At 40.8% G+C, this 27,759-nt stretch overlaps 1 protein-coding gene across 2 annotated transcripts in view; it reads right to left on the minus strand.

Moving 5' to 3' along the window:
- The window catches only part of RNFT2 (ring finger protein, transmembrane 2), a 926,866-nt gene that overhangs the window by 129,599 nt on the left and 769,508 nt on the right, over window positions 1-27,759 (minus strand). For both annotated transcript variants that reach the window (XM_044068253.1, XM_044068252.1), the window contains exon 9: window positions 3,452-3,553. In XM_044068253.1, the coding sequence (XP_043924188.1) occupies window positions 3,452-3,553 (102 nt within the window). The remainder of the gene's footprint in view (window positions 1-3,451; window positions 3,554-27,759) is intronic.

Here is a 27,759-nt window from a genome sequence, read left to right on the forward strand (position 1 = left end):
GATGCTTATAAGGTTTACTATTCACAGAAAGCTAGGTTTCAGAAGAATAAAATGTTTAATTTAACTAAGAGTGAATTTGAAGCAATGCTTAGTTTACAAGTTAACCCATCCATTATGATAAGACCGGCAGACAAGGGAGGCCAGATTGTCATAATGGATATGGTGGAATATGGTAATACAGTGATTTAATATGATGAATGATGAAGGTTTTTATAGAATTGTCAGACCTTTACAGGTGAAGAGAATGCTAGGGAAGGTTTTTACAGGTATAGAAGAGTTAAAAAGGATGGGTCTCATAGATGAAGAACTTCAAAGGTATTTTGTCATATTGAACCCTACAATTCCAATAATACAGGGGTCACCAAAACTGCATAAAAATCCAGTAAAACTCCCCATGAGACCAACAGTAGCTGGTAGGAACTGGTGCACTGAGTCCATTTCCATATTCTTAGAAAAAAATCTACGAAGTTTAGTAAATAAATCTGAGTATATATTAAGAGACACGGAACATTTCGTAAGAGACTTGTATGAATATGTTAATAAAGATGAATTACCCAGACAGTATTTGCTGGTCACACTTGATGCAGTGTCACTTTTCACAGTGATTCCCAACAACTTAGGCATTGATAACATTACTAGACAATTGGATAAAGATATGGATTTCACGAAGTCAAAAGTAGAATTGATTAAGGCACTGTTAAAGTTGGTATTAGAACACAATGTCTTTTTATTCATAGATAAGACATATTGGCAATGTAATGGAGTGGCAACGGGAACATCATGCGCCAATAGCTATGCAAATGCTGTGATGTCTGAATGGGGAATGGAATGGTTAATAAAAGGGACATTTAAATGTTATATTATATTTTTTCGCAGGTTTGTAGATGACCTGTTCCAGTTGTGGAATGGGCCAGTAGAATTGTTGTTGGAATTTGTCAATTTCATTAACAATACAACACAATTTCTCAAATTTACTGTGAATTGGTCAAATACTGAAGTAAATTTTTTTGGATGTTACCATATGCAAGGGTACTAATAATGAATTAAACACAAAGTTGTATAGGAAAGAATGTCATGTCAACAGTTTGTTAAGTGGGGAGAGTATGCATCTGAAGTACATTTTTAGAAATGTAATACAAAATCAAGCCTATAGAGCCTCCAGGCTCAACGCCAATGAGAAAGATTTTGAGAGACAATTAGAGTAGTTGAAACAGAACTCATGGATAGAGGATACAATAAACAGCTCATACAAAGAAATGTGGCAGATGTAGCCAAGTTAAGAAAAAACAGAGCCAGACCTTATTTTTCACAAAATATTAAAGACACTTCAATCCATGAGGAAAATAGGCTACTATGTAGGGAAAACTGATAGACAGCTAAGGTTTAGGATTAGAGAACATTTATATCACATGAAAAAAAGAAGTATACATAATAATGCATTAGCCAAGCATGTAATTGAAACGAACATCATTTGTTCAAGTTTAGGGTATTGGGGAGATGTAAGGTTAATGTGAGGGGAAAAGACATCAAAACTACAATGGAAGGGTTAGAAGCTGAATGGATTGTAAGGTTACGGGCAGACATGGTCTCAATGACCATGTTCCTTTGAGACCCATCCTGAAAACTCGACCTTTACATAGATAGTTATGTTTAATTGCTACATATATGTATATATGCATTTTAATGCTTTTTAAATTTATAGATAGGGATTTGTATACATAGATATCTATTTCATACATTTCATATTTATCATGAATATATATATATATATATATATATATATATAATTTTTATGTGTTTTTATGGTGGTAGTACAACTTTTATTGAGGTGCTTTTGATGATAGGTCATGTGACATTAATTAATAATATAAAAATGGTGTCTTTTTACTTTTGATTTACACCTGAAGAAGCAGTCAGTGAAAGCACTTGTGTTTGTATCTGGTACAATTAAACTTTGTGGAGAACTGGAGGCTTGCCTCTGCTTGTTTGCTTATATAATCATGTTTTAATTCATGGTAACAACCCTTAGTTTATGCTGTGTTTTACCTACATAAAATGCTAGACAGAGTGAATATACGGAAATATAAACACCACCACTAGTATTCAATTAAAGCTACCTACACATGGTATTACTTTAGGATAATTATGCACAACCACATTTAATCCTTTAAATATAAAGAGGCAGTATACACGTGTATGTGTAAGTGTGCCATCATGTGCATGGTCTCTGCGTCTGACTGAAGAGAACTGAAGAGAAACTGCAGAATTGCTGGGTACCAGTTTCATGTTTGTGATATGTCTTACCAAGATACCTTTATGTGTTTTTAAATAATACTCAATACATTTAAATAATTGTACAGTTCACAACTTCCACTTGAATAAAGCTGACGAAGGGATCAATGAAAAACTCCATGAACCTAAGCTTAACTGAAAACAATCCAGATAAAAAACAGCAGAAGACTGCAAATTTTTTAATTTTAATATACACATAATATGCTAATGCAGTGGATCTCTACCCATACCTGAAGAACAGTGTATGTTATATGTATATGTGCATGCATGTTATACATAAAGCAAAAACTCTCACAGCAAAGGCATATCAGGCCAAAGCTAGAAAAACCCTGGAAAACACAGTATTAATTCTGAATATTGAAGGCATCATTATCCATTAGACACACAAGTGTTTCAGCACACTGACTTTGCCACGCATAATGGCCCACAATTCTTTATAAAAGTAATGAAGCCAATAAGCCAGACTCCACTAGCTGTAGATACAACATGTTTCACCCTTTTTGGGGATTGTCAGTAGAGCAGAGTCTAACTATGCTTTGATACAGATGCCCAGTGCTCATTACTTTATAAAGTTCAAACCAAAAAGCAAAATTTCACAGCAAATATATGACAGTTTGTTGAAGGTGCACTCAATTTTGACTTATTTAAAACAACAAAAAAAATTTGTAACTGCAGAGCAGAATTAAATACACTGGCAAACCAAACTGAAACATTCACAAAAACAATTTTTTTTGATGGGGGGGGTCACATCTATAAATGCATTAACTGCTAGATTACACAACAGTGGCATTGAGGTGAAAGTTCTAAGGTGCAACAAACCAATCAATTAGGTGTGACTTTACGATTTGTTTTCATATTAATGTAATTCTGAACTAGCCACCAGAACAGCTGACTGGCAATGGTTGCTTATTAAATTGCTTTTGTTGTGGAATGTGATCCCTCTTACTTCTTACTATTTGTTCTTCGGTTAATGGATCGTCTTTATTCAGTTTTGTACATTATATTAAAATAGCATGAGCAATAACATCTTGGTAACCACAGAATTACTTCAAGCTGTTTGATTTATTCATTGTAAGAAAGATGACTTATCAGCAATCTTTGAAAAGACAAATGTGGAAGAGAAAGTTAAAATTCCAAAAGATAAGTTAAAATGGCCTACCTGGCACATGAGGATGACAGGATCTCTAAATTCCGTCTGACAGATGGCACACATATCACCAGCCTCACTACACTGTTGACTGGTGGCTCGAGTACCACAGTTCTATTTAAAATTGAGAAAAAATAATAATTGGGTGATTATGAGTCTCCAAACAGTGACTATGGGCTACCAAAATTAATTTCATACAAGTCCTTTAAGGAAACCCCCACCCTTCAATGTAGCTAAACTTATCCCAGTAATAACACTTTGATGTGGTTTAGTGCCCAGAAACTTTCTTTTTTTTTCATTTTTACTTTTAGATGCTCATAAAGCATGGAGGGCACACAGCAGGTTTTCCTGTTCAAATTTCATGTTGCTTCAAAACTGAATTTTTAAATAACCTTTACTAGAACATTTATTCAACAATACAACAAAATACCGGCAACAAATCAGATAAAACAATCAAATCAGTCAACAAGAAAACCACAGAATTATACCATAATTTAGGTAATATAGAAAAAAGTCCAAGTAATAAAAACCATGACAACTTCCAAACTGAAAAATGTTTCTTAAATTTAATTGTAAAACGAAAAGCTTTCATAAACTTGACTACCTTTAAAATGAAATACACTAATATTCTTATGTGAAGTCCACACAGAGGTAATATATTTCACAAAAGATGCAGAGACTCATTAAAGTGTCTCTCTCTGAATCAGACACATCTCCCAGCCAGGTCACCCCAAACTAGCTGTAAATAAGTCTGATAAGAATTCCCAGCTGGACCAAAACTTTGCAGTTTCTTAAAACATGAAGTATCATCTAAATAGATACACAAACTGGTCAGAAACCACACAGGTCTGGACAAAAAGATATACAAGGGGAATTATAAAACATAATGAACTTATTGCCAAAATGATTTGAAGGTATACGGTTATACAGTGTCTGCTTTAAAACAGATCTCCAGTTCTGGTTATAGCCAAAATCTTCAATGCAATGATGCCACAGGGAAGAATGACAGTTCTTTTGCTGACTAGTTAAGTTAAACAGCAACAATGCAGCCTATGAAATGTTTTTTTCTTCTTAAATAAACTTCAGAATGAAAGTGAAATTTATATTTAAGGATCTTACCAGCAATGACAAACTTCAGAGTGCAGATTTTTTTAAACTGCAGAATATAAAATATTTAAGACTAAAATGTATATTAATGGAAAACCTATTTCTATAAAAAAACATAACACTAAAATGTCTGGGAATTTATCAAAATCACAAACTTCTAAGGTTACAAAAAACCCAAAGGAGAAAGAAGGGGTAACAGGTTGTGAAATGAAAGCATTGTGAGCTTGGGCACTTTCAGATACTGGTTTATGAAAGAAACATCCAGAACTGGTCTTCAGGAACTTTCTTTCTTTGGCACAGAAAAGCTTTTCTCACTTGGGAAGGAGGGACTGTTTCTATTACCCCTGACTGTTTCTATTACCCCTGATACAGAATGTGCTGTAGGACAGGAAGGAAAAGAGGTGCTTGGTCTAGTAGATGTGGAATAATTCCATGGAAAGTAGGAATTTCTTCCCACTGCCATTTGTAACCTTGCTGAATTAGCCTCAAAACCCATTTGTCTGAAACAATCTGCTGCCAAAGACAGAAATGGAGATTCGGACTTTCTGAAAGGGATAAGGGACTTCCAGGTTGGGAGAAAGGAGCAAGGTCCCTTATACAGCCATTCTGCCTTATCGGAATGTCCTTTGTTCTGGAGGGTTCCTGCTTTCTTTTTGGAACCTTCCTGCCATTTTTTTCTAATGTCAGTTTACCAACATTTTGCTGATACTGTTTATTTTGTGTCTGTCCAAAATTGGATAGGGACATAGAAGGAGGGCTGAAAAACCTGAAATATTCCGTTATCAGCTTACCTCTGTCATCACATTTTTCAATAACTTCTGCAGCAGAGGGTCCAAAAACTAAATCTCTATCCAAAAAAAGAATTTAAAATCTCATTTTCTACATCTTCTGGGTGGTTCTGAGAACACAACCAGGCAAACCTCCGCAGCTCAGTACCAGTAGCAACAACACTGGATGTACTACAGAGTTATACACACACTTTAAACAGTGAGTAGTGGCCTGAGAAATGGAAGATACTAAACTGCACAAAACATATTTTTTTCTCATAGGAGGGAACTGAGGATAAATATTCCATGTACTTTCACAATTAGTTAGAATAAACTTTAACATATGAGCCTGACAATTCAAAATTTTAAAAATTAAAGTAGCATAAGCATACATTTGTCCCATCCACTTCTGAAGGGAAAGGATTAGAGTTAACAAAGTGCTTGACAAAAGCTATAGCTGCTGGGTCAGGTCTAGGATGAGTGTATAAAAAATTTGGAAGACTGAAGAACAAGTGTACTTTCTGTTTTCTTAGGTGTAAGAGGATAGCTGTCAGGAAATCACAGGCTCTAATGGGAGGAGGTCCTGAGAATTCCAGTTCTAACAGCCTGTAACACTTTCTGAAGGAAACACTAGCACATTCTGAAAATAGTCTTGAAAAAAAAACAGAATCTCTCACAGGGAGGTTCAGATATCATGGTTTCCTCTGAGTCTGAAACAGAAATCTGATGGGGAAAAAAATGTATCTGTCCCATTATATTCCTCTCCAGATTCAATTTCTTGAATCTCTTCATGAAAAAAGGAATCAGTTTTTGCTTTTATCAGAAACCACCTTATAAGAAGAGTTAATAGCCTGTACCAGACCTAATAAACCACTCATGTCCAGTGAAACTGGTGCAGGAGAAGATACGTGCTTAGTTTTCTGTTTCTTTTTGACAGAAAAGTTGGGGCAAATACGTTTATTAATGGCCACCACAGTTTCCCCATGGATGGGCAAAATATTCTAGCGAAGTAGGGGCACCTTTCCTGTCCCTTTTCCCAGTACTGACAAGAATGGCTCCTAACCCACTGAGAAGACCCCAACAGCTGCAGAGGACATGGCTAACACCCAGTTCATAGTGGCTTTGTGGACAACACTGGAGGTTTTTCTCCAAAGGGAACTTATCTGCCTAACAGTGGAATAGCACAAGCTGAATGCCAGTCTTTCAAAGCACACAGAGGAGCACTCTCTTCAGCAGTAGGAAAGTTCTGAAGGGTTTGGTGCCCAAACCTGTCTTTTAGTTGACTCAGTTCGAGCTGACTAATGGTTTGGGCACATGGAAGGTGACCCGAAGCATTGGAAGCTAGCTGGATGTTATATCCTATGCACGATACAACCCAGCATATCCTGGGCTACTACAGCAGTGATCAATATGATGAACATCTACAATTCCAGACAATAGCAGTAAAAGGGCTTGATACAGGGACTTTAGCAATATCACTAAGTGTTCTTGCAGTGAAGTTGAAGCAACTTACAATGGAGAGGAAGCTCCATGTCACAAAAAAGGAACACAGGGACATGATAAGGAGGCATGTGGCATACTGAAAGTTGGCCAGTAATTTTATAGTTGTTCAAACAATACCAAAAAGACTAAAATCAACAACCTGACACCACCTGAGCCGCACTTACTGTTTAATACTTTAACATTTACTGTTTTTATGTTAAATATAAGACTTCTTCAAAATAAACATTTTGATAACACTTTAAATAACTCTTTAAAAAATTGTCACAAGTTTAACCTGCCAATATAGAAGTAGCACATACAGAATCAATATAAAACAGATATAAAAAAACTAAAAATTAAAAAAACATATGAAAAAATATTAATGGTGGTGCTGCGGTAGCGTTGTCGCCTCACAGTAAGACGCTGTCCGGTTCGATTCTCAGTTAGAGCATCTTCTGTGTGGAGACATGCGTGAATGGGCATACCTTCGTTGAAGGTTGTGCGTCAGGGTTGGCAACTCGGCACGTAAAAATCAACTGCCAATCATTAGCAGACCGGAGTTCCGCTGTGGCGACCCCTAACCGGGAAAAGCTGAAAGACACAACAATGAATTATTTACCATTCTGTCTCCCAAGAATTAAAATATTTACGGCTAACATTTCATCACTGATGCCATGAAATGCTGCTGTTTTCAATTTTAGCTGCCATTCCTGTTCATGTTGTTCTAAAACAGATGCAAATTCCTACCCCTGAAATATAGTTTTACATTGCCTATGACAAAAAACACACATTTTTAAAACTTCACAAATTAGTGAATGTCTGCATGGCATTATCTGTTCACTTTGTCTTTATTGTTTAACAGTGTTCTATTTTCCTCATGTTTAATTTGTGTTTTTTTTTAAATATAATACATCTCACAACAATCACAAGAACATATGTATATTCACCACTAGACTGGTAGAAGAAATACTTGGAGGAACCAATGCCATTAGTTACATTAACACAACAAACCAAAATACATCTATGACATCAGTCACATTTACAAATGCTTGACCTTGTGTTAATTTCGAGGTTTGCTGAAAGGTTTTTGATAGAAATTTCTGATCTGCAGTTGAACAGGTGGCTGTCGATAAATCAACATTATCCAATAGATATGCAAATGACTGTAAAATGACAATGGGAATGAGACAGGGTAGGGAAATGTGGCCCTAATTATATTCAAATGTACACACAATTAACAGAATTGTAATCCACAGTGGCATTTCAAGGAAACTGTAAAGCAATGTATGCCTGACTACAAAATAGCAAAGCATGTTAAAAATGTGGACTTGCAGATAGCACGAATGTTTGGAGTAGCAGAAGAAATACTACAGCAACACGCTGTCATTCTTAGTACTTCCAGTTTCTGCCATTACGCATGAGGTGCCATTCACCGCCAATGTAAACATTACTATTTGTAGGTAATTTACCAAAATTTCACTAGCAACAGACACCTTTCAGAGACCACAGGAATCAAAAGAAATACAAGGCTATTAGACCAGATGCCATGTGAGCCTTGCCAATAACCACACTCATGCTCTACTAACCTTTTCAAGTCCCAGAGCGTATTTTAGGGTATCTGTTCAATTGTCTAAGCTATATTTGAAGGTAGACAGGGAATCACACTGTTTGACATGCAAGGGAAGTCTATTTCAGAACAAAGGGAGGTGCTGGGTGATGAACCTATCTCTCAATTTAATTTTATTTATCCCTTGATGTAGACTCAGAACTTTTGTTCTAGTGCTTGCTGTCCTTTTTTGACAGATTGAGAAAAAGGAAGTCTCAGATAACAGGATCCCTGAAGATATGGAAACAAGGCATAGGTCTCCAATTAAGAGTCTATATGACACCGAGTACATAGATGGTGACTCCAGCCTTTCCTTATAGCTATGATTTCTGAGGGCAGGCATTCTTTTTGTTTGTAACTTCTGCAGAATTTCAAATTTTATGCTATGTCTAAGTGAGATACATACCAAAGGGTGCAATATATTCTATAATGGACCTAACTGGGGCAAAGTACAAGAGAACAGCAACTTCCTTGCTTTTGGAAGAGATGCCCTTGGTGATTAATTGTGATATAAAGAAGGACTTCCTGACTACAACTGCTATGTGGTGATCAAAGGAGAGGGAGACATCCACTCATGTGTTCAGGTCTCTGATGACAGTAGAGGGTGACATCACTGATGCAGCTGACAATACCAATATTTTTGTCTTTTGAAGGATGATACTGCATTTTGTAGCATTTGGTTTGAACACTTTCTCAGTGCACCATGTGTTAAACAAATGACAGTTCCACTTGAATGCAATTTGTATCATTTTTTGATTTCATAACTTCACCAATCCTGCAGTCATTGATGAACTTAGACAGAGATCCTTGTTGTAAATGTTGAGATTAAAGAAGAAATGCCAGAAAGGAGGGGACACAATACTGATCCCTGGAGAATACGACTGGCCACCTATTCTTTAAATGAGGAGGCATCACTTACTTACCTGACAACATGCATTTTGTCCTTGAGTCACTTTGTGATCCATCTTACCATACAGGAATCTATGCTTGATACTATCAGCTTGTTTACAATTCCATTGTATGGTATGGCATCAAATGCTTTTACTAGATCCAGGTAGGTAGCATAAACAGTGTGACCATTGTTCATGACCTGTGTGACCTTTTCAAAGCAGTTTACAAGATTGACACTTAACAAATCCAAATCTCTGTGGGTTGACTGTGATTACATTTTTAATGTCCCGGTTAATGAAGTCAGATATGTATTCTATGGCTTTGCAGACAAGACTAGTAAGGCTAATAGGTCTATAGTTACTTGGGTCAAAGGTAGGACACCTTTATGAAGGGGCATAACCACCACAGTGTGCCATTGATTGGGAGCATAGCCTGTTGCAAGGCTTAGGTTGAGCAACATATGGAAGGAATCAGCAAGGGCTTGCTTGATATTGTTTATAAGACGGCACTGAATGCTGTCAGGACCCATAGAAAAGGCATTTTTGGTCTTGGAGAGCACTTTAAGGATATGGTTCTTGGAGACAGTAGGAAGGAAGTGACTTCACTATATCATGGGTAGGTATGGTGGTCACAGGAGAGGGGATATGCGTCACACTTCTTAGACAAAATGTTGGCAATGTATTTACGATCTGAACAGGAGATGCAATTATAGATAACTTTTGAGCAATGATGTGAAATATTCCTTAATTTTCTAAAGTAGCTGAAAAAGGAATTATATTCTCCTTAGCTACAGAAGCAAGTCTATGTTCTCGGAAGTCATTGCTGGTCTTAAACAGCTGCCTTCAGCTTTTTGGTGAGGCAATTTATTTTAGCATTGTGATGAGAGGTTCTGGTCTTACAAGGTAATCAAAGTAGTTTCTTCCTCCTGATGTAAAGTTTATTTATTTTTACTGACCACCAGTGGGGTTGTTATTGAATTTGGTCCTGGTGGGAACAGCCCTATTGATGGATTAAACTAAATGAGCATAATGGCATAGGTGGCTGCATATTCCATTTCCATTTTGGGGTCAGCATGGGAGAATTTTGCAGTTTCATTGTACAATTGTAAAAGGCTAGTTTTTTTTTGAAGTCTCTAAAGAGGGTGGTGCTGGTAACCACAGGACAGGATATTCTGAGGGTAGAGGCAACTAGTTAGTGATTAGAACTGACTGACCAAGCATAAGCAGGGATCAGGCCTTTCCAAAGTTTGTGAGAACTGGGTCCAGGATATTTCCAACCCCTAGTGGGGGGTTACAGAAAACGGAAAATTTGATCCAGGGAATTACTGTTCATCCAGTTGAAGAAAATGTGCATACAATTACTCCAGTCTGCAGAGGGGTAGTTGAAATCCCTGAGGATTAGAGATCCATCTCTAATAGGAATGTTTTTGAAGAATGTTAGAAACGTATAATGGGCATGTGGTGGGCCATGGTAGGGGACCTGTAACAAGCTAAAAGTTGAAGGTCCAAATTACCTAGAATAAGCTGATGTTCAACAAGTTCACCTGAGGGTCACTAGTCATTATTCTGGAAAAGATGAATTCCCCAATGAAAACTGGGCCACCACCACCATCATTTCCAGTGGGCTTGAATGCACCATAGGTACAGAACCCAGGCACAGAGGGGGTGCTCTCATTGCATCCAAACCATGTCTCAGTCACAGCGCAAACATGGATTTACTCCAGATGCAGAAGTGCCTCCAGACCGGGCTGTTTGTTATCAAGGCCCCTGTCATTGAGAAGGGCCCCCTTAGTGTTGTGTAGTTAATGTTTTAATTTGTTGATTAGGTTCAGGTGTTCATTAGATGAACTCTGCCTAAAAAAAGGACAGCAGGGGTAGCACAGGTTTTGGCCTGTATGAGGAAACCCTTGAATGTGAGGTGTAAACAATCCTTGGAAAAGCTAGTAGGACTGTCGATTATCTCATCCCAGGAAGATACATTCTAGACCCCCAATGGAATGACAGCAGTTATTTAGTCAATTGATGAAACCCAATTATCTTTCTTTGAATACAGGCATTATTTTCAGTAAGGGGACAATACCACTCAAGACCAGCATCTTATCATTGATGCAAGCATGTGTAGCAAGTTCCAGCAAGTCCTTCTGCATGTGTCTTTAATGGGTTTGCATGCTAGATTGTTTACCCCACCATGGACTATGATTATGTCATAGCTGTACTTACTGAAGGAGAAGGTTTGAAGCACTCTTGAAATATCAGCAATCCTTGACTCCCAAGAGACAGGTAAAAGTAACCCTGTCTTTGTTCAGCCTGGTGAGTATGGAATCAGTGGGTCTAACTAATACAGCCACCAATTACTAGGATGTTTCCAATACCTGATTTATTTTTTAGGCTCAAGAAAGTTTTGTTGTTTTTAACATGTTGATGAAGGGGTGCATGCTGTAAATGTATTTGGTGGGGTTCATTGCTGACTACTCTTATGAGTTCTAGGAGGGTAAGGTAGTGACAGCATCAGTGTATGACTGCTTTGCACTAATAGTATGAGATGCTGCATTTGTATGAGTGAAGCTGAAACAGCATGATGCTCACTGCATGGATGGGATTTCAAGAGGGCTGCCTCCAAACCAGCTATGGGTTGATGCCTCTTGCAAATGGAATCAATTTAATTGAACAAGAGTTCATTTTCAGTGAGCATGTGGCAGTCCTTAAACTGCCTTAGGATACAAAGTGCTAGAAGGTTGGCAATGGAAGGAAAGGTTGACTGCTGTCTCTCCATACTGGTCTCTGCTATTATTCCTAGGATTGTGAGAAGAAGGAGAGAGGGAGGTTATACAGTCAAACTGTGTCCATAGGAGACAGCAACAAGGGAGATTATACAGTCAAACTGAGTCCATAGAAGACAGCAACAAGGGAGATTATACAGTCAAACTGAGTCCATAGGAGACAGCAACAAGGGAGATTATACAGTCAAACAGAGTCCATAGGAGATAGCAACAAGGAAGATTATACAGTCAAGCCAAGTCCATATGAGACAGCAACAAGGGAGATTATACAGTCAAACTGAGTCCATAGGAGACAGCAACAAGGGAGATTATACAGTCATACCGAGTCCATAGGAGACAGCAACAAGGGAGATTATACAGTCAAACTGAGTCCATAGGAGATAGCAACAAGGGATATTATACAGTCTAACTGAGTCCATAGGAGACAGCAACAAGGGAGATTATACAAACTGAGTCCATAGAAGACAGCAACAAGGGAGATTATGCAGTCAAACTGAGTCCATAGGAGACAGCAACAAGGGAGATTATACAAACAGAGTCCATAGGAGATAGCAACAAGGGAGATTATACAGTCAAACCAAGTCCATAGGAGACAGCAACAAGGGAGATTATACAGTCAAACTGAGTCCATAGGAGACAGCAACAAGGGAGATTATACAGTCATACTGAGTCCATAGGAGATAGCAACAAGGGATATTATACAGTCAAACTGAGTCCATAGGAGACAGCAACAAGGAAGATTATACAGTCAAACCGAGTCCATAGGAGATAGCAACACATAGACCTATGCAGTAGGCAGCAAGTCTATGCATGTCCATGTAGATTAGTAAGCAAACTATTAAAGCTCAGGGCTGGCTGGTGCCAGTTGCCAAAGAGAGAAAGGAAGAAGGATTTTTTTAGACGGATGACTAAGGGAAGAACTTCAATTGTGCAAACAAGCCACTATTCAGCTACAAGTACAGTGGCTGTGCTCTCAGCACATCTCAGTATAAAGCAGACAGTAAAAAGTGAACACCAATGAAAAAACAGCTGTTATTTGACCACCTAATGCTAGGCTACCCAGAAACAGCAGCAATCGATGTACTGTCATTACACAGCTACCACTGCTTCAAGATGGCCTCATACCAGACCTGAAACAAGAAAAATACAAACACTGCAAACAGTGAAATTAAGAGGAAAAAAAGTGAAAGTAACAGAAATTTACAGAAAAAAAGAAATTTGGCAAGATTAAATAAATTTAAGTACTGCACAAATAATGCAGAAACAATGCAAAAATAACTTCCCTGAGTTATTTATGGAGTGTCAAATTGGGACACACTGGTACTTCACAGGCTTTAGAATACTTGACAAGTTCCACAACATAATGCTTCTGCATGTGAAAGATCATAACAGGGTTTCCTAACACATCACAGAAAAGAAATAATATGATTGTCTTTTTGAGACACTGCCTACCTCCCTCTGGTACTGGGCATCATAGCTTGCACATATGAAGCAATAAAGGCACAAACAGGCCCACAGTCACAGAGGTTTGTGAAAACAAAGGGCTACCATTCTGAGGACTGTGAGTTACTTGACGTGCAAGATATCAACCCTGCCTAAACAGAACCCAAACAATTCATATGATTCACATAAATGTCACACATTTCAGCTACATCACTGCTTTCTGAAGAGTGAATTTTCACAGGGCCATGTTTGTACTAACAGGCACAGTGGCTAGCATTAATGTTTGCAACTACATTTATATTGTGCCCAAACATACTAAATCCAGACATGTTACTACTTTGTGGCAGGTGATGTTAGACACCCACTATTTCTCTGGCTTATGACAGCCATACAGAAGCCATACAGAACATGGCTTAACTTTAGTATAATTGCTGTACACAGTCAAATACATAATATGTCAGACAATGCGTTTGGCAAGCTCACAGCTTGCTTTCCCTGTCTCAAAATGTATGAGGGCCACACTCTGGTATGACCCCTCCACAGCCTGCAGGATATTACAGCACACTGTATTGTCCATAAAATGCAAATAAGGAGGGCATCAGGGCAGCCCAAAGATACTGGCACTACTGGACCATGCACATACACACATGGGCAGCAGGAAAGGTACATCAGCACCATCATTCAATAACAGTGTGGTGGCACAACAGCAACACACTGTCTGTACACCCACCCAGGCAGTAGTGGATGTAGTACACAACAAAGGAGGCAAAGCAGTGATGTCTAGCCCTGCCTTATGTGTCCTGATGAACACACTGTGACAGTATGTTGTTGCTCAAAGCACACAAGAGAAGTGCAGTTTTAATATCAGGCTATCATGGTCAAGTCATACTGTGCTTCAGACATTCCCACACTTACCACACAGGAGGGAGGGTTGAGTGGATTGCAGACATATCATCATCATGTACATAGGTGGCTAGGGGACAAAATGTCATATGTCTGTCTACATGTCTACATTTATAATCCTTTCCTTAACACTTTAAAAGTTAACTTATAATAGTTAGGGGTTACTTCTCAGTTTTATATCGTGCCTTTGGTGCCCTTTCTCAGCCTTTAGTGTTAGTAGTGTTTCCCTGTATTATTTGTTGTGTATGTTATTAGCATAGGTTTTTTTATTACCATTATTGTGTGTGTCATGAAAAGACATATATGCCGTGCTGTAGACAGATTCCACCTGTGATGTGTTGGAGGTGCCAGTATGCGACTGCAGCTTGAGGCAGTGATGGGAGTTACTAGGTGATGGGTACTGTGTGTCTAACAATTTCCTGTTGATACGAGAAGAGGGTACTACTACATGACTATGATCTGTAGCCAATACACTGGCCTAATGAAATAGGGCTTGGGATTTCCCCCTGACAGGGATAGAGTATGATTGTGGGGCTGTGACCAGGAAGGAGTTTGCTCATGAGGTGCCCTGTCAGTGGAGGGCAAGTGTCAGGGACATCCATGACAAAGGGAGGCAAAGTACAGCTCATGACCAGATATAGATGAAACTGCATACCCCATGATGAGCCCCTTACACAGTCACTACTGTACGAATACTACCCCCACCCTGGACATGGTGGCACTGACAATCATCATGAAGATGGTGATGGAAGTGGTGCTTGTCTCTTAAGATCATGCAGAACTGTGCCACTGAATGCCATATCTTTACAGATGTCATGAAGTACAGCATAACCTCTCCATTCTGGACTGGGTTGCAGCAGATTGTGCTTGGAAGATACTGCAAATACACCTGCGGATTGATCCTGAGTGCTATTCACATGTCAGGGCCCAACTTGGCACCTAACAGTGTCGGCCACCAACACATGACTGTGAAATGGTAAGTATACTCACTTCAGGCACAGGGTGCTCATACACTACTGCAGCCATAGGGGTAGCATTGCTGGTGGTCAGGGTCAAGGGGAACCACTCCATTCTACTGCGGATGATGAGCACTCAGACTTTACAACCTCAGGTTCATCTTAGGGGAGACCATGCCTTCAGCATGTACTGTGGATGGATGCCCCCCCCAGGAAAGAGACATGACACTGCTTTATCAGACTGTTACTCAGGTATCTCTGTCTTGTCACCATTGTCAACCTCTGCAGAGGTGTCAACATCAGCCTATTGCTCTGCCATAGCCTCTACAAATGTCACCATAGCAGCAGTCTGTCCTGTAAATACACAAAAAAGACACACTGTACTCAGTATGTGTACCTGTGTCAAAACCATTCCTCTGTGCCATGCATGTTCTGGATGTCCATGCAAGATATAGCATACCAACCATAACTACCTCTGCTGCCACCCTATTGTGGCTGGATACCTGGTGCTCCATTATGAAAACATAGTAACATATACTTCTAGCAGCCAACAGTCTCTATGTACAGTGCTACTTTATAGAAAGTTGTTGAATGTGGTACTCCCCAGGTGCATCACCCATAGAGTTGTGTGGGGATGGGTCCACCTTGCAGATGTCTATTCCTTCAGAGATGATCATATAACCACTACCCCCCCCCCCCCCCCCAGAAACCAAATGCTCCTCTGGCACTATATGTTTGCTTTTCCTAGCTATCCTCCCTTTGAGGTCAACCTCTAAGGTAATATGACATGTACCTTTGCTACAGCACAGAGTAGCATGTTAGATGTACTTTCAACACTATTGTAATGTGTAATTGAGGCTGTGGACATGGGTCTCCACTGCTCAGGCTCGGAATAACTAAGAGCAAGTCTTTTCTGATTTTTTTTTAATAATTTTTAGGATTCATAATCCTTTCCTTACCTAGTTGATGCCTTTCTCCTTTTACCAGGTTTAATACTTTAAAAATTGACTTATAGTAGTTAGAGGTTACTTTTCAGTTTTCTTTCGTGCCTTTGGTGCCCTTTCTCAGCCATTAGTGTTGGCAATGTTTCCCTGTATTATTTATTGTGTAGGTTGTTATCATAGTTTTTTTTTTGTTATTAGATTTATTTTGTGTGTGTGTGTGTGTGTGTGTGTGTGTGTGTGTGTGTGTGTGTGTGTGTGTGTGTGTGTGTGTTCTAGGTTTTTATAGTATTTGCTGTTACTGGTATTTTTTGCAGGATGGCTGACAAACCATCAGGCTTCAAAAAGTTTGTGGCCTGCAGTCACAAGATCCTGAATTCAGATTCACACACTAAATATGTGCACTGTTGTGAAGCTGCCCATCTGAATGAAGAGTGCTCCATCTGCACTGCTTTTGGTCCTTGGACTATTAATGAGTGTAGGAACATGCTCTTTTTGAAGGGACTTCTACCTGCCCCTGTGGGAGATTCATCCCTTCCTCACCCTTCTGCTTCTGGAGCTTCTCCCTCTGTCAAAAAGCCTTTTGACAGACATAAGGGGAGAACAGTGCTAAAAGACCAAAAGAGAAACCCAAAGAGTCCAGAAAGCAATCTCTGGACCATTCTTCTTTGTCTGCTTCTTCAGCTCTGGCTCTGAAACTCCAGAAATCTTCAGATCCAATAGTTGTTATCAGAGCCTAGGTTCCCTCTGAAGCCCCTTTCACCCAGACTCTGTTTTTCTTTCCTACAAAAGGACCTTTCACAGATTTTCCAGGCCCTGTCCATGACCTCATCCCTCCAACCAGTATGGCATATCAGGAGTCTATCTGAAGCTGACATGGACAGAATTATGAGGAAGTTCCTCAGGCTGTTAGACCTGTGAGCACTGGCCCCTCCCCTCCTCACACTTTCACTCCTAACCTGATCCACTCCCTCAGATTCAGGGCCTGTGGACCTGAGTTTTACCCAAGGTCTTTCCATGTGAGATCTGAAAACCAGGTCGTCTTCTACTCTGGCAACTTCTCTGATCTAACTAGTATCAAGTAGCTGAGATCTGGAAGGTGCTAAGGGCCAAAGCATTGGTGCTGGATCCAGGAGGATGGGATGAACTCCAAAGTTTTCTGGACCAACACTTCCTCTCAGAGCCTCAGCAGTAGACAGCTAGGTGCTAGGATCTGCCTTGGAGCCTGGCCAGGCCAGATACCAGGATCATTCTGGAGTGGAAGGTTTGGTCTGTATGGAGTGTGGTCTCAGATCCTCCCTTGGATTTGGTGTTTGAAGCCTTTCAGATAGTGTTCTCCCTTTCTGGTAAGCAAACTTCTCTTTCACATTCATGTCCATCTATCCCTCACAGGATGTCCTTGGGTCCTGATCCTGCTCATCCTATCTCATCTGGACTGCCAGTCCTATTTAGTCCCAAGGCAGTCCATCTTCAGGACTTCTATTCCTCTTACAAATCTTCTCAAGAACATCCCACCATAGAAGCTCCTCAGAAGCATACATGTAAGAGAAGGCACTTCAACTCCCCGTAGGAGTCATTAACTGAAGACATTCACTTTTAAGAAGAAGAGTCCCCCAGATCTCCCCCTTGAAGACATTTTGTTTGGAGAGATTCTTGAACTATTGAGAAAGGTGGGTAGTCCTCACAAGCCCCCTCCTAGGAGGAGTCAGTCTTTCCTGAGGCTTTTAGGACTGGCCCAGCTACTTCTGGATTGTCCCTCCTGTGCATGAAATGGTCGACCAAATCTCAAAATGGGCATGGAAAGAACTGGACATGGCTGAACCTATCCCATGCACATCAGATAAATCCTTGGTATCACCCAAAGATTGCTCACATTGGAGCAAAGGTCCTGCCGCTGAGTCGATGGTGGTGGTGGTGGTGGTAGTGATGGTGGCCACCAAAATGGAGCTTGCTGAAGAAATATCTTCCATCCATCCTCCTAACATAGAGTCCAAGACTCTAGATAGATTTGGGAAGTGGGTTTATGCCTCAGCAGCCTTCACACTTAGGGTGCTGAACTACCTGGTACACATGATGCGTTTCCAGAGGCATTTGATGAAGAAGCAATCCAAACCTCTCTCTGGGACCATTTCTGAACAAGACAATAAAACTGTGGAGTTGTGATTGGCCATCCTCCAGTCCCTTTTGAACAGCTCCAACAAGACTGAGGGCACTTCGACAGCTGCAGGCATTAGCACTGTGGTAATGAGATATGCTTGGATGTGCTTGTGTGACTTTGTGGAGCACTTCAGGATATCCTTTGTCAATGCCTCTTATGATAGCTCAACACTCTTTACACCTAAAGTTAAAGACATGCTCCCCAGAAGTGAGCAAGATGGAAAAACCCTTTCTGCCATAGGAATAGGTTCATAGGTTGGTACTAGGCTATTGGCCCTAGGGCCTATATAAGCCTAGCCATAACAATTCCCTGGCTATTTCTTCCCACACTATTTACTTCCCTGGACCCCTGTCTAGCAAGGCGACTGGCGTGATCCCTAGGGTGAATTTCCTTTCTCCCATGCAGTCATCAAAGTTCCTTTTGAAGAGGGCCAAAGAGGTGCTCTGCTTGACATGTATGGGCAGTCTATTCCAGAGTCTGGGGAGTCTCTGGGTCAGGAACCTATCCCTCCAGCATGTTTTGTTTATTGTGATGACAAGGTTTAGATCCCTGGAGCATGTGGCTCTGAGAGATTGGGATTTCTTTAAGTGTAGCATGTCCAACAGCTCTGGGTTTGACATGGCCTTGTATGTTAAGCAGAGATCGCCTCGGAGTAGACGATATGTGACAGAGTATAGCTGGAGTTTTTTAAGGCAGTCAACATAAGGCATCTGCTTTAGGCCTATGATTCTTTTAGTGAGGTATTTCTGCAGCCTTTCCAGTTGTTGCAGATGTCTTGAGAGGTACATACCAAATGGGGTGTTGTATTCTATAATGGGTCTAATGAGGGATGAGTACAGTGGGACAATGACCTCCTTTTTTCTGGATGAAAAGCCCTTAGTGATGAGGTGTGCCACACAGAAGGATTTCCTGACTGTTGTGGCGATGTTGTTATTGAAGGTGAGACCACTGTCCACCTGTATCCCTAAGTCTCTTATCACAATTTCGGTGTTTAGTGTACTGCCACCTATGTGACAATTCACAGTTACATGTTTTTTTCCCAAAGGGGATAACTATACATTTCTTGGCATTGAGCTTGATCCTATGGCTCTGGCACAAAGCATCTATTTCTGTAAGGCCCTTTTGTAGAGTATCAACATCATTTGGGGATTCAATAATGGCTCCCAGTTTGCAGTCATCTGCGAACTTTGTTAGCCAGAGTCCCTTAGTGTTGGCCTGTACTTCAGAGAAGTAGATGCCAAACAAGAGAGGTCCCAGGACTGAACCATGAGGTAATCCACTTGTCTGGAGCTGGATTTGGAGTCAGCTACTTTTACAGTGTGGGTTCTGTCAGTAAGCAAGTTGGCAACCCATCGAGTGATGTAGGGATTAATGCCGAGCTTAGTAAGTTTATCTATGATTCCAGAGTGGGGGATGGTGTCAAAGGCCTTGGCGAGGTCCAGGTAGGCTGTGTAGACTGCCTTACCCTCATCCACGGCTCTGGAGACTGATTTGAAGAAGTCAATTAGGTTGAGGAGACAAGATCGGCCCTTCACCAACTCAAATTGGGTGGGGTCCAGTGTTTTAAGGTTGCTAATACAGTTCTCAACCCCCCCCCCCAGAGGTCTTTGTCTAGGAACCAGAAAGCAGAGAAGTAGCTATGGTTCCATAAATCTTAAGGTTTCTCCCCTGACACTGCTGTGTGGCAGAGGGGTGAATTTTAGTAGTGGATGTTCCCATCCATGGCAGAGGTGGTCTGCAAAATCAGGGCTTCCAGAGTCTTTTCTCTGAGAGGGCTTACCAGCACTCCTGAATGGTTTCCTTCATTGGTGGGGCAATTATCTCTGCATCCCCAGCCCTGGAAGGCCATCACACAAGACATGTGGATCCAGAAAGTCACAACCAAAGGCTACTCAATCGCCTTTCTGTTTTATCCACTGCCTTCAAGAAAGATCCCCAGTATTCCACCTTCCCAGCAGGAGTTCTATATGTAAAAAAGCTGCTAGACAATTGAGTCATTTAGAAGGGCCAACCACATGAACATGGATCCAGAACTTACTCAAGATTCTTTTTGGTGTCAAAGAAGAATGGAGACCTCAGGCCAATTTTGGAACTCACCCATCTAAATCAGTACGTCAAACAGACGAAGTTCTGGATGATCATGGTACAGTCCATTCTCACATTATTGAGAAAGGATAATTGGATATGTTCAACAGACCTTCAGGATGTGTACTATCATATAAAGCTGGACATATACACCAGAGCTGTTCATCAAGTGTATGGCAGTGGTCACGGCTCACCTCAGACTGCAGGTGTCCAAGTGTTCCCATACCTGGATAAGTGGATCATCACTACTCCCACCGGGAATCTTCCCATCAGCACCAGGGACTCCTTGCTTCAACTTTGCAACACACTAGACATTGTGGTAAACTTGGTCAAGTCCAAAGTTCCTCCCTGTTCTGATAACAGAGTTCATAGGAGTGCACACAGACATGACGTGCCAAATTGCAAGACTACCAGAGAACAAGCTTGCCAACCTGTACAAAAAGGCCTTAGAAGTTTTTTCCTGTCAGAAGCCACCAGCAAGACTGATTCTTCATGACCTAGGATCTATGGCTGCTTCAATAACCATGTACTGCTTGCCAGGACACCTTCAGTTCAATGGTCTATCAGACATTAATCCATGAACGTCCAAATACTTCTCAGGAACATTTGCTGTGCACACATAAGATGGTGCCTTGAGTACCCAAAAGTCTCCCAAGGTCATCTCTTTGTTCAACTTCTTCCCCAAGTGACCACGGACGCCTCCCAGCTAGGGTGAGCGAGCACTATATGGGATGGACAGTCCAAGGTATCGTGCTCCTTACAAGGTGAGTCTTCATATAAACATTTTGGAGATGAGGGCAGCCCTCCAAGCATTGCATGATTTCTGGGACTCCTTCATTCCCTTTAGGAGTGATATCTACTCAAATGGACAACGCATCAGTAGTCTGGTACATCAAAAAGCAAGGAGGAACACTTTCATACTTGTTATATCAGGAAAATATGCGAGTTTGGCAATAGGTGATAGCTTCCCTCTAAATTCTGGTAGCAACGCACATCCCAGAGAAATCTTATGTTCTTGCAGACAGGTTGCGCAGGTTTTTTTTCTACCTTATGACTGGTCCCTCAATCTGATGGTGGCAGAGCAGGTTTTCTGCTGCTGGGGTTGACCATGCTGCAGTCTCTTTGCCTCTCCATAAAACATGAAGTGCAGCAGGTACTTTGCCCTAATCCATCAAGAGGGGAGTCGCAGAGGGATGCTCTGACTCACATTTGGCCTCCTGGACTCCTGTATGCTTTTCCTCCTACTCCTCTTATTTCGAAATTCCCGCAGAAAGCCTTGTCGAGGAAGGTCACAGTCATCCTTATTGACCCATTCTGGCCATGAAAGGTGTGGTTTATCCTTCCTCTGGCCTCATCTGATAGACCCACCTTGGGTACTGTATCCCAAATCCAGATCTTCTCTCTCACCCATCCAGACTGCCTTACCTGAATATTCAAGCCTTCAGGTTGACTGCTTGGTTTCTCCACTTTCAGTGATGGTTAAACAGTCCAGGATCTCCTCTCAGATGATTCATATTCTTAATTCTGCTCAGAGACTGTCTGCCAGAAATATTTAAAAAAGCAAGTGGAAAAGAATTTCAATTTGGGCTTCTAATAAAAATCTAGACCCCTTTTCAGCTCATCTTCCAGCTATTTTAGATTTTCTGGCTTCCCATTTTCATGATGGAGGCAGCTACTCTACTATTAAAGTTCAGCTAATGGCCATTTCAAGTTTTCATGTTGGAGCAGATCAGTTTTCTACTGTTCCCCTTAAGCTATCCAAGGCATTCTTCAGGGTATCTTCCTTCAAAGATCTCCCTTTAGGGACCTTGCTCCCCCTTGACATATCACCATTCTCTTACAAGCTTTGACTAGACCTCCGTTTAAAACTGCAGCCAAGGTGAATCATTTTATTTATTTATTTATTATTTATTTATTTCCAGTTTGATGACTGGGGAGGTCCACTGGGCTCAAGGAGCCCATTTTTAGTGGAGGCCGGGGGAGAAAAGCTCAGCATTACATAGTTTAGTTACATATACAATCATAGTAAAGAAGACACAATTACAATTTCATTTCATTCTAGAGAACAGGAATAAATTATTTGGTTACATAGTATCTAAATATTTAGGATGGCAGTGGTAACTTAATTGAGAGGGTGAATAAAGACTTAGAAGGAAAAAAGAGAAAAAAAAAAGGTGGGATGGGTTATTTATAATACGTACAATTATGTTATTTACAATATGTACATTTATGTTAGGTTAGCTTGTACACAGAGTTAGTCAGAAGTTTAAGGGGTGGATTGATTATTAGGCTAGGTGGGGAGAGTGCAGGTGCATTTCCTGTTAGAGGAGAGGTAGGAATGTAGCTGAGTTTTAAAGTTTTCAAAGTTTTCACAAGTCCTTAGAGAGGGAGGGAGGAAGGAAGTGAATTCCATTTTCTAGCTAAGGAAAAGGATAGAAGAAGCTGACCAGCAGGACGATTGGGTTTGCAGACAGTGATTAGGTTTTGGTGAGTAGATCTTAGAGTTCTCTGAGGGGTGTAAGGTTGAAGGATGTTGGTTAGTGCTGGGCACTTAGTAGGGCAGAAATTTAGTCTGTCGGCGGTAACAATTTGGAGATAGTCTAGATGGTTGGAGAGTTCAAGCCAATTTAACAAATGAAGGGCAGTACAATGATGGGAGGAGAATTTGGCTTTGGTTGCAAATTTAGAAATCTTATTATAACAGACTTCCAATTTGGAGGAGAGAGAGGCAGATAAGTTTTTTAGTACAGGAGCGCCATACATTAGTGAGGGGAGTAGACAGATAGTGGCGAGAGTTTGTCTGGTGGAAGGAGAGAGAAAGTGGATGCTTCTGTATAGCATATCAAGTTTTATATGGGTTTCCTTAATCTTTTGCTGGATGTGAGTGTTGAATTTTAGGTGTTCATCAATAGTAACCCCAAGTAGTTTAGCTAAGGGAACAATCTCTATAGTAGAGTTGTTCTGGCTAATAATTTGGAATGCGTTTTTATCAAGAGGGGAAGCTTTTGAGGGAGAGAATAATAGTATTCTGGATTTGTTGGCATTTAGCAAGAGGTGGTTTCGGAGCATCCAGTTTTCAGTGGTGGAGAAAGCAGTTTGGGTCACTGTTTGAAGTTCTGAGAGGTTAGAGGTGCAGCAGACTAAAGTTGAATCATCTGCATATTATACAATTTTGTGTTGGGTATGGCTTTGTAGAAATCATTAATAAAGATGTTGAATAGCATTGCACCGAGCATGGATCCCTGGGGCACCCCAGTGGGGGTAGGAAGGAAGGTTGAGGTGTCTTTCCCCCATTTCACAGCTTGAGACCTGTCAGAGAGGTAGCTTGAGAACCAGGATAAGGTATTCTGGGAGAGATTAAGGTTAGAAAGATGGTTCAAGAAATGGGTGTGGGATGGTATCGAATGCCTTGGACAGACCTAGCAGAACTGTTGATACTATTTTTCCAGAGTCACGGGCAAGATTTATTGTGTCTAAGAAGGCGAGAAGGGCAGTGATAGTACTATGGCCCGGTCGAAGGCCATGTTGGGTTGGAGTGATTAGTTGGTGATTGGCTACGAATGGCATAAGCTGAAGGTGGATGCATTTTTCCAGACGTTTTGAGATTGGGGAGAGGATAGGATAGCTACGGGGCGGTAGTTAGAGATGTAATTGTTTTTGCCTCCTTTATGGAGAGGTATAATAAAGGCAGCATGTCATAATTTGGGCACATAAGATTCCTATATAGATCGATTAATCGAGATGCTAATGGGGAGAGTGTTACCATCTGCGGCTATTTTTTGGAAGGAAGATGGGATATTGTCAGGGGCATTGGAGCATGCTTTTAATTTAGAGAGTAATTTTTTATGTGGGAGGTTGAGATGGGTTTAAGTTCAAATATTGGAGGAGGATTGGGGGCACAGCGTGGTGTAGGCAATGAGGAAGACTGGATAGGATGATGGGAAGGGTTATTGTTAGGGAAGGTCTTGGTCAGTTCTGCTATGGAGTTGGTGAAGAAGGAGTTGAATAGAGAGGGTATTTCAGGATCAGATTTGCTGGTGTCAGGGCAGGGGTTGTTTTTGGCACCTGGTTGAGAAGAGAATTAATGGAATTCCAGAAATGTTTGGGTTTTTTTGATTGGTTAGACTGGAGTTTGATATAGTACGACTTTTTGTCTCTGATGATTTGTTTTTTAGTGAGGTTGTGGAGTTATTTATATTTAAGAAAAGTTTCTGGCTGCTTGTTTTGATGGTATGTTTTCCAGGATTTATCTCTTTGTAGCATAAGTTTTTTTGGTATCTTTGGTTAGCCATGGGGGCGGTCTTGGTTTTTACTCTTTTTGTTCTTGGTGGAGCTAGGGAGTTGAGGACATTTAAGAAGATTGAGTTGAAAAATTCTATGGCATTGTCTAGTGGAAGACTTTTTAGGGGGTTCCAGTTTGTTTGTTTTAGGGAATCAGAGAAAGTAGAGGGGTTAAAGTTTGTGAGGTTACGTGTGTGAATATATTGGTGTAGGAGAGGAGTAGGTAGCTCGGTGTATGAAAGCTGGCAAGTGGTCTCCTATAGGGTCAGGTGTAATGCCAGAGTTTGAGACTTTATTTGGATGGGAAACTAGGATCCAGTCTAGTGTGGTACCTGGGGGGTTTTGTTGGGTCAGGTAATGGAGTTAGTTAGTTGGGTATAGTTAAATAGATTGATGGATATGGTGGGATTAGAGTTGTTGATTTTATTCCAGTCGATATTTACATCTCCAAGTATGAAGGTCTCTAGCTAGTAGTGGTGTTATTACCAAAGGGGATGTAGAGGGCAATGATACAAATGTTTTTGTGGTTATTTACTTTTAGTAGGCCTATAACTAATTCTGCATTGTTGAAAGGAGGGATACGATTGGGGTAGGGAGTGATGGATAATAGGTTAGAGTAGATTAAGGCTACCCCACCCCATTTTCTGTTTAAGCAGTCATGAATGAGGGATTGGAATCCAGGAGGGAGGATTTCAGAGTCACAAATATGAGGTTTTAGCCAGGTTTCTGAGATGGCTACAATGTCGGGTAAGTTGTAGTTTAGTCAAGCATGAAAGTGGGCTAATTTATTTCTTAGACTTTGGGCACTGATGGTGAAGAATTTGAGGTATTTATGGTTGGTTTTATTACTTGTGACAGGGAGATTGGGACTAGAGGAAGTATTGGGTCCAGGATTTGGGTGTATGTCCCCTGCTAAGCAGAGGTAGTTGAGGAAGGGTAGTAGTATTTTTGATTTGGTCTTTAACAGTTGTGGACAGTAAGGTATTAGTTTAGGTTTGTAGTATTTAATTGAGGGGGGAAAACGTTTTATCCTGAAGTAGTGGAGTGGGTTGGGTTGAACTAGAGAGGTGGATATGTTGTGGAAGTGTGTTTTAGTGGGATGAGGAAGGAGGTTGGGAGTGGGGGGTAGGACAGGAAGGAGGGGTGGAGTTGGTTATAGGAGTAGGAGGTGGCGCGAAATAAAGGGAGTAAGAATAGAATGCAGATGGATGGGGTGAGAATGGTTTAAGGTAGAAGACAAGGCATGGTAGAGGAGTATATGTGTATATTAGCATAAAATGAGTAGGATTGATTGTATATTTGTATAGATGGAGTAGAAATAGATGTTTATAGGGACTTTGATGGGTGGGGTTGGAGTGGTTGTGATTTGTAGGTAAAGATAGAGAGTATAGGGGTTACAGAGTGGAGATGATTGGTTGGTTGAGAGAGGGAGGGGTTTGGAGTTGAAATAAATGTAGGAGTAGTGGGGGTGGGTGGGAATTGGGAGCAGGGTAGGGGAGCGGAGTGAAACCCGTAGGGCGAACAGAGAGGGAAGAGCCAGTGAGAAGGTGACTGGCAGAAACCAATCACCTAGCTGTAGCTAAAACGTGGGATCATAAATTTCTAGTTTGGAAAACTTTGTTTCTGATGGCAGTTACTTGAGCTTGGAGAGTATCAGAATTACACGCCCACTCTTACAAACCTCATCTGTTTTTTATTAAGGACAGAGTGACCCTGTGAACTAATCCATCTTTTATTCCAAAGATACCAAAAAAACAATAACTCCATGGCCACTGCACACCAAAACACCAGTCAACCAGGTAGCAGCGAAATTTAGGAACAAAAACTCAGGAACCAAACAAAATTACTTTTCAAAACCGCAGTAGTTTTAATGTGAGACTTAACGCTTTCACCTTACAAGGCATCATCAGGTGAAAGCGTTTAGTCTCACACTAAAACTACTGCGGTTTTGAAAAGTAATTTTGTTTGGTTCCTGAGTTTTTGTTCCTAAATTTCGCTGCTACCTGGTTGACTGGTGTTTTGGTGTGCAGTGGCCGTGGAGTTATTGTTTTTTTGGTTTCTGCTAATACCTTAAGTTTGGGTAAGCCTTTTGGGTTTATTCCAAAGATAGCTACAGAAACATCATTTAAGCACTCTATCAATCTTCCAGTCTTCTTTCCAAATCATTATCATCATCAGCCCCCTTTTTCCCAATTTTTTCTACATGGGGTCGAGGTATCATGTTAACTGTCACCAACTCTCTCGATTCAGTGCCACACTCCTGCCTTGTTCAGCACTCGTGCCTGACTGTCACAGCCATCTTCTTTCACACAATTCATCCACCTCTTAGCTGGACATCCTTGCTTCCTCTTACCTTCTTCCTGTCTGTCTCAAATCTTCCCCACCAGATTGTCTTCTGCTTTTCTGCACATGTCCAAAGCATTGTAATCTGTTCTCTTTGATCTTTTCTGCAATTGGAGGTACTTTGGCTTCTGCTCTTATGTCCTCAGTTCTTCATCTGTCCCACAGTGTGCATCCTACCACTGTTCTCAGGGACTTCATTTCCATAACCTCTAGCTTCTTCAACTGTTCTGCCTTTACTGCCCAGGTTTCTGTGCCATACAGTAGTACTGGTCACACCACTGTCTTGTACACCTTACTTTTCAGTTTCATTGGCATTCTTCTGTCATAGACTACACCTGACACACCATGACAGTTGGCTGCAGCCCCTCTGATTCTAGCTTTGACTTCTTCATTTAAACTTCCATTCTCCTCAACCACCCCTCCCAGATACTTGAAGCTGTTTACCTGTTCTACTATCTTCCCTTCTATCTCTATTCTCAGCTTCTCAGTTTGTTGCCATTACCACCATCTTATCTCTGCTAAGTTTCATCCCATGTGCCTTCAGTTTTGCATTCCATTCTCCTATCCTTTGCTGAAGT

The sequence above is a fragment of the Protopterus annectens genome, chromosome 4.part0 (genome assembly GCF_019279795.1).
Source record: "Protopterus annectens isolate FY-2018-M chromosome 4.part0, PAN1.0, whole genome shotgun sequence".
NCBI classification, from domain to species: domain Eukaryota; kingdom Metazoa; phylum Chordata; order Ceratodontiformes; family Protopteridae; genus Protopterus; species Protopterus annectens.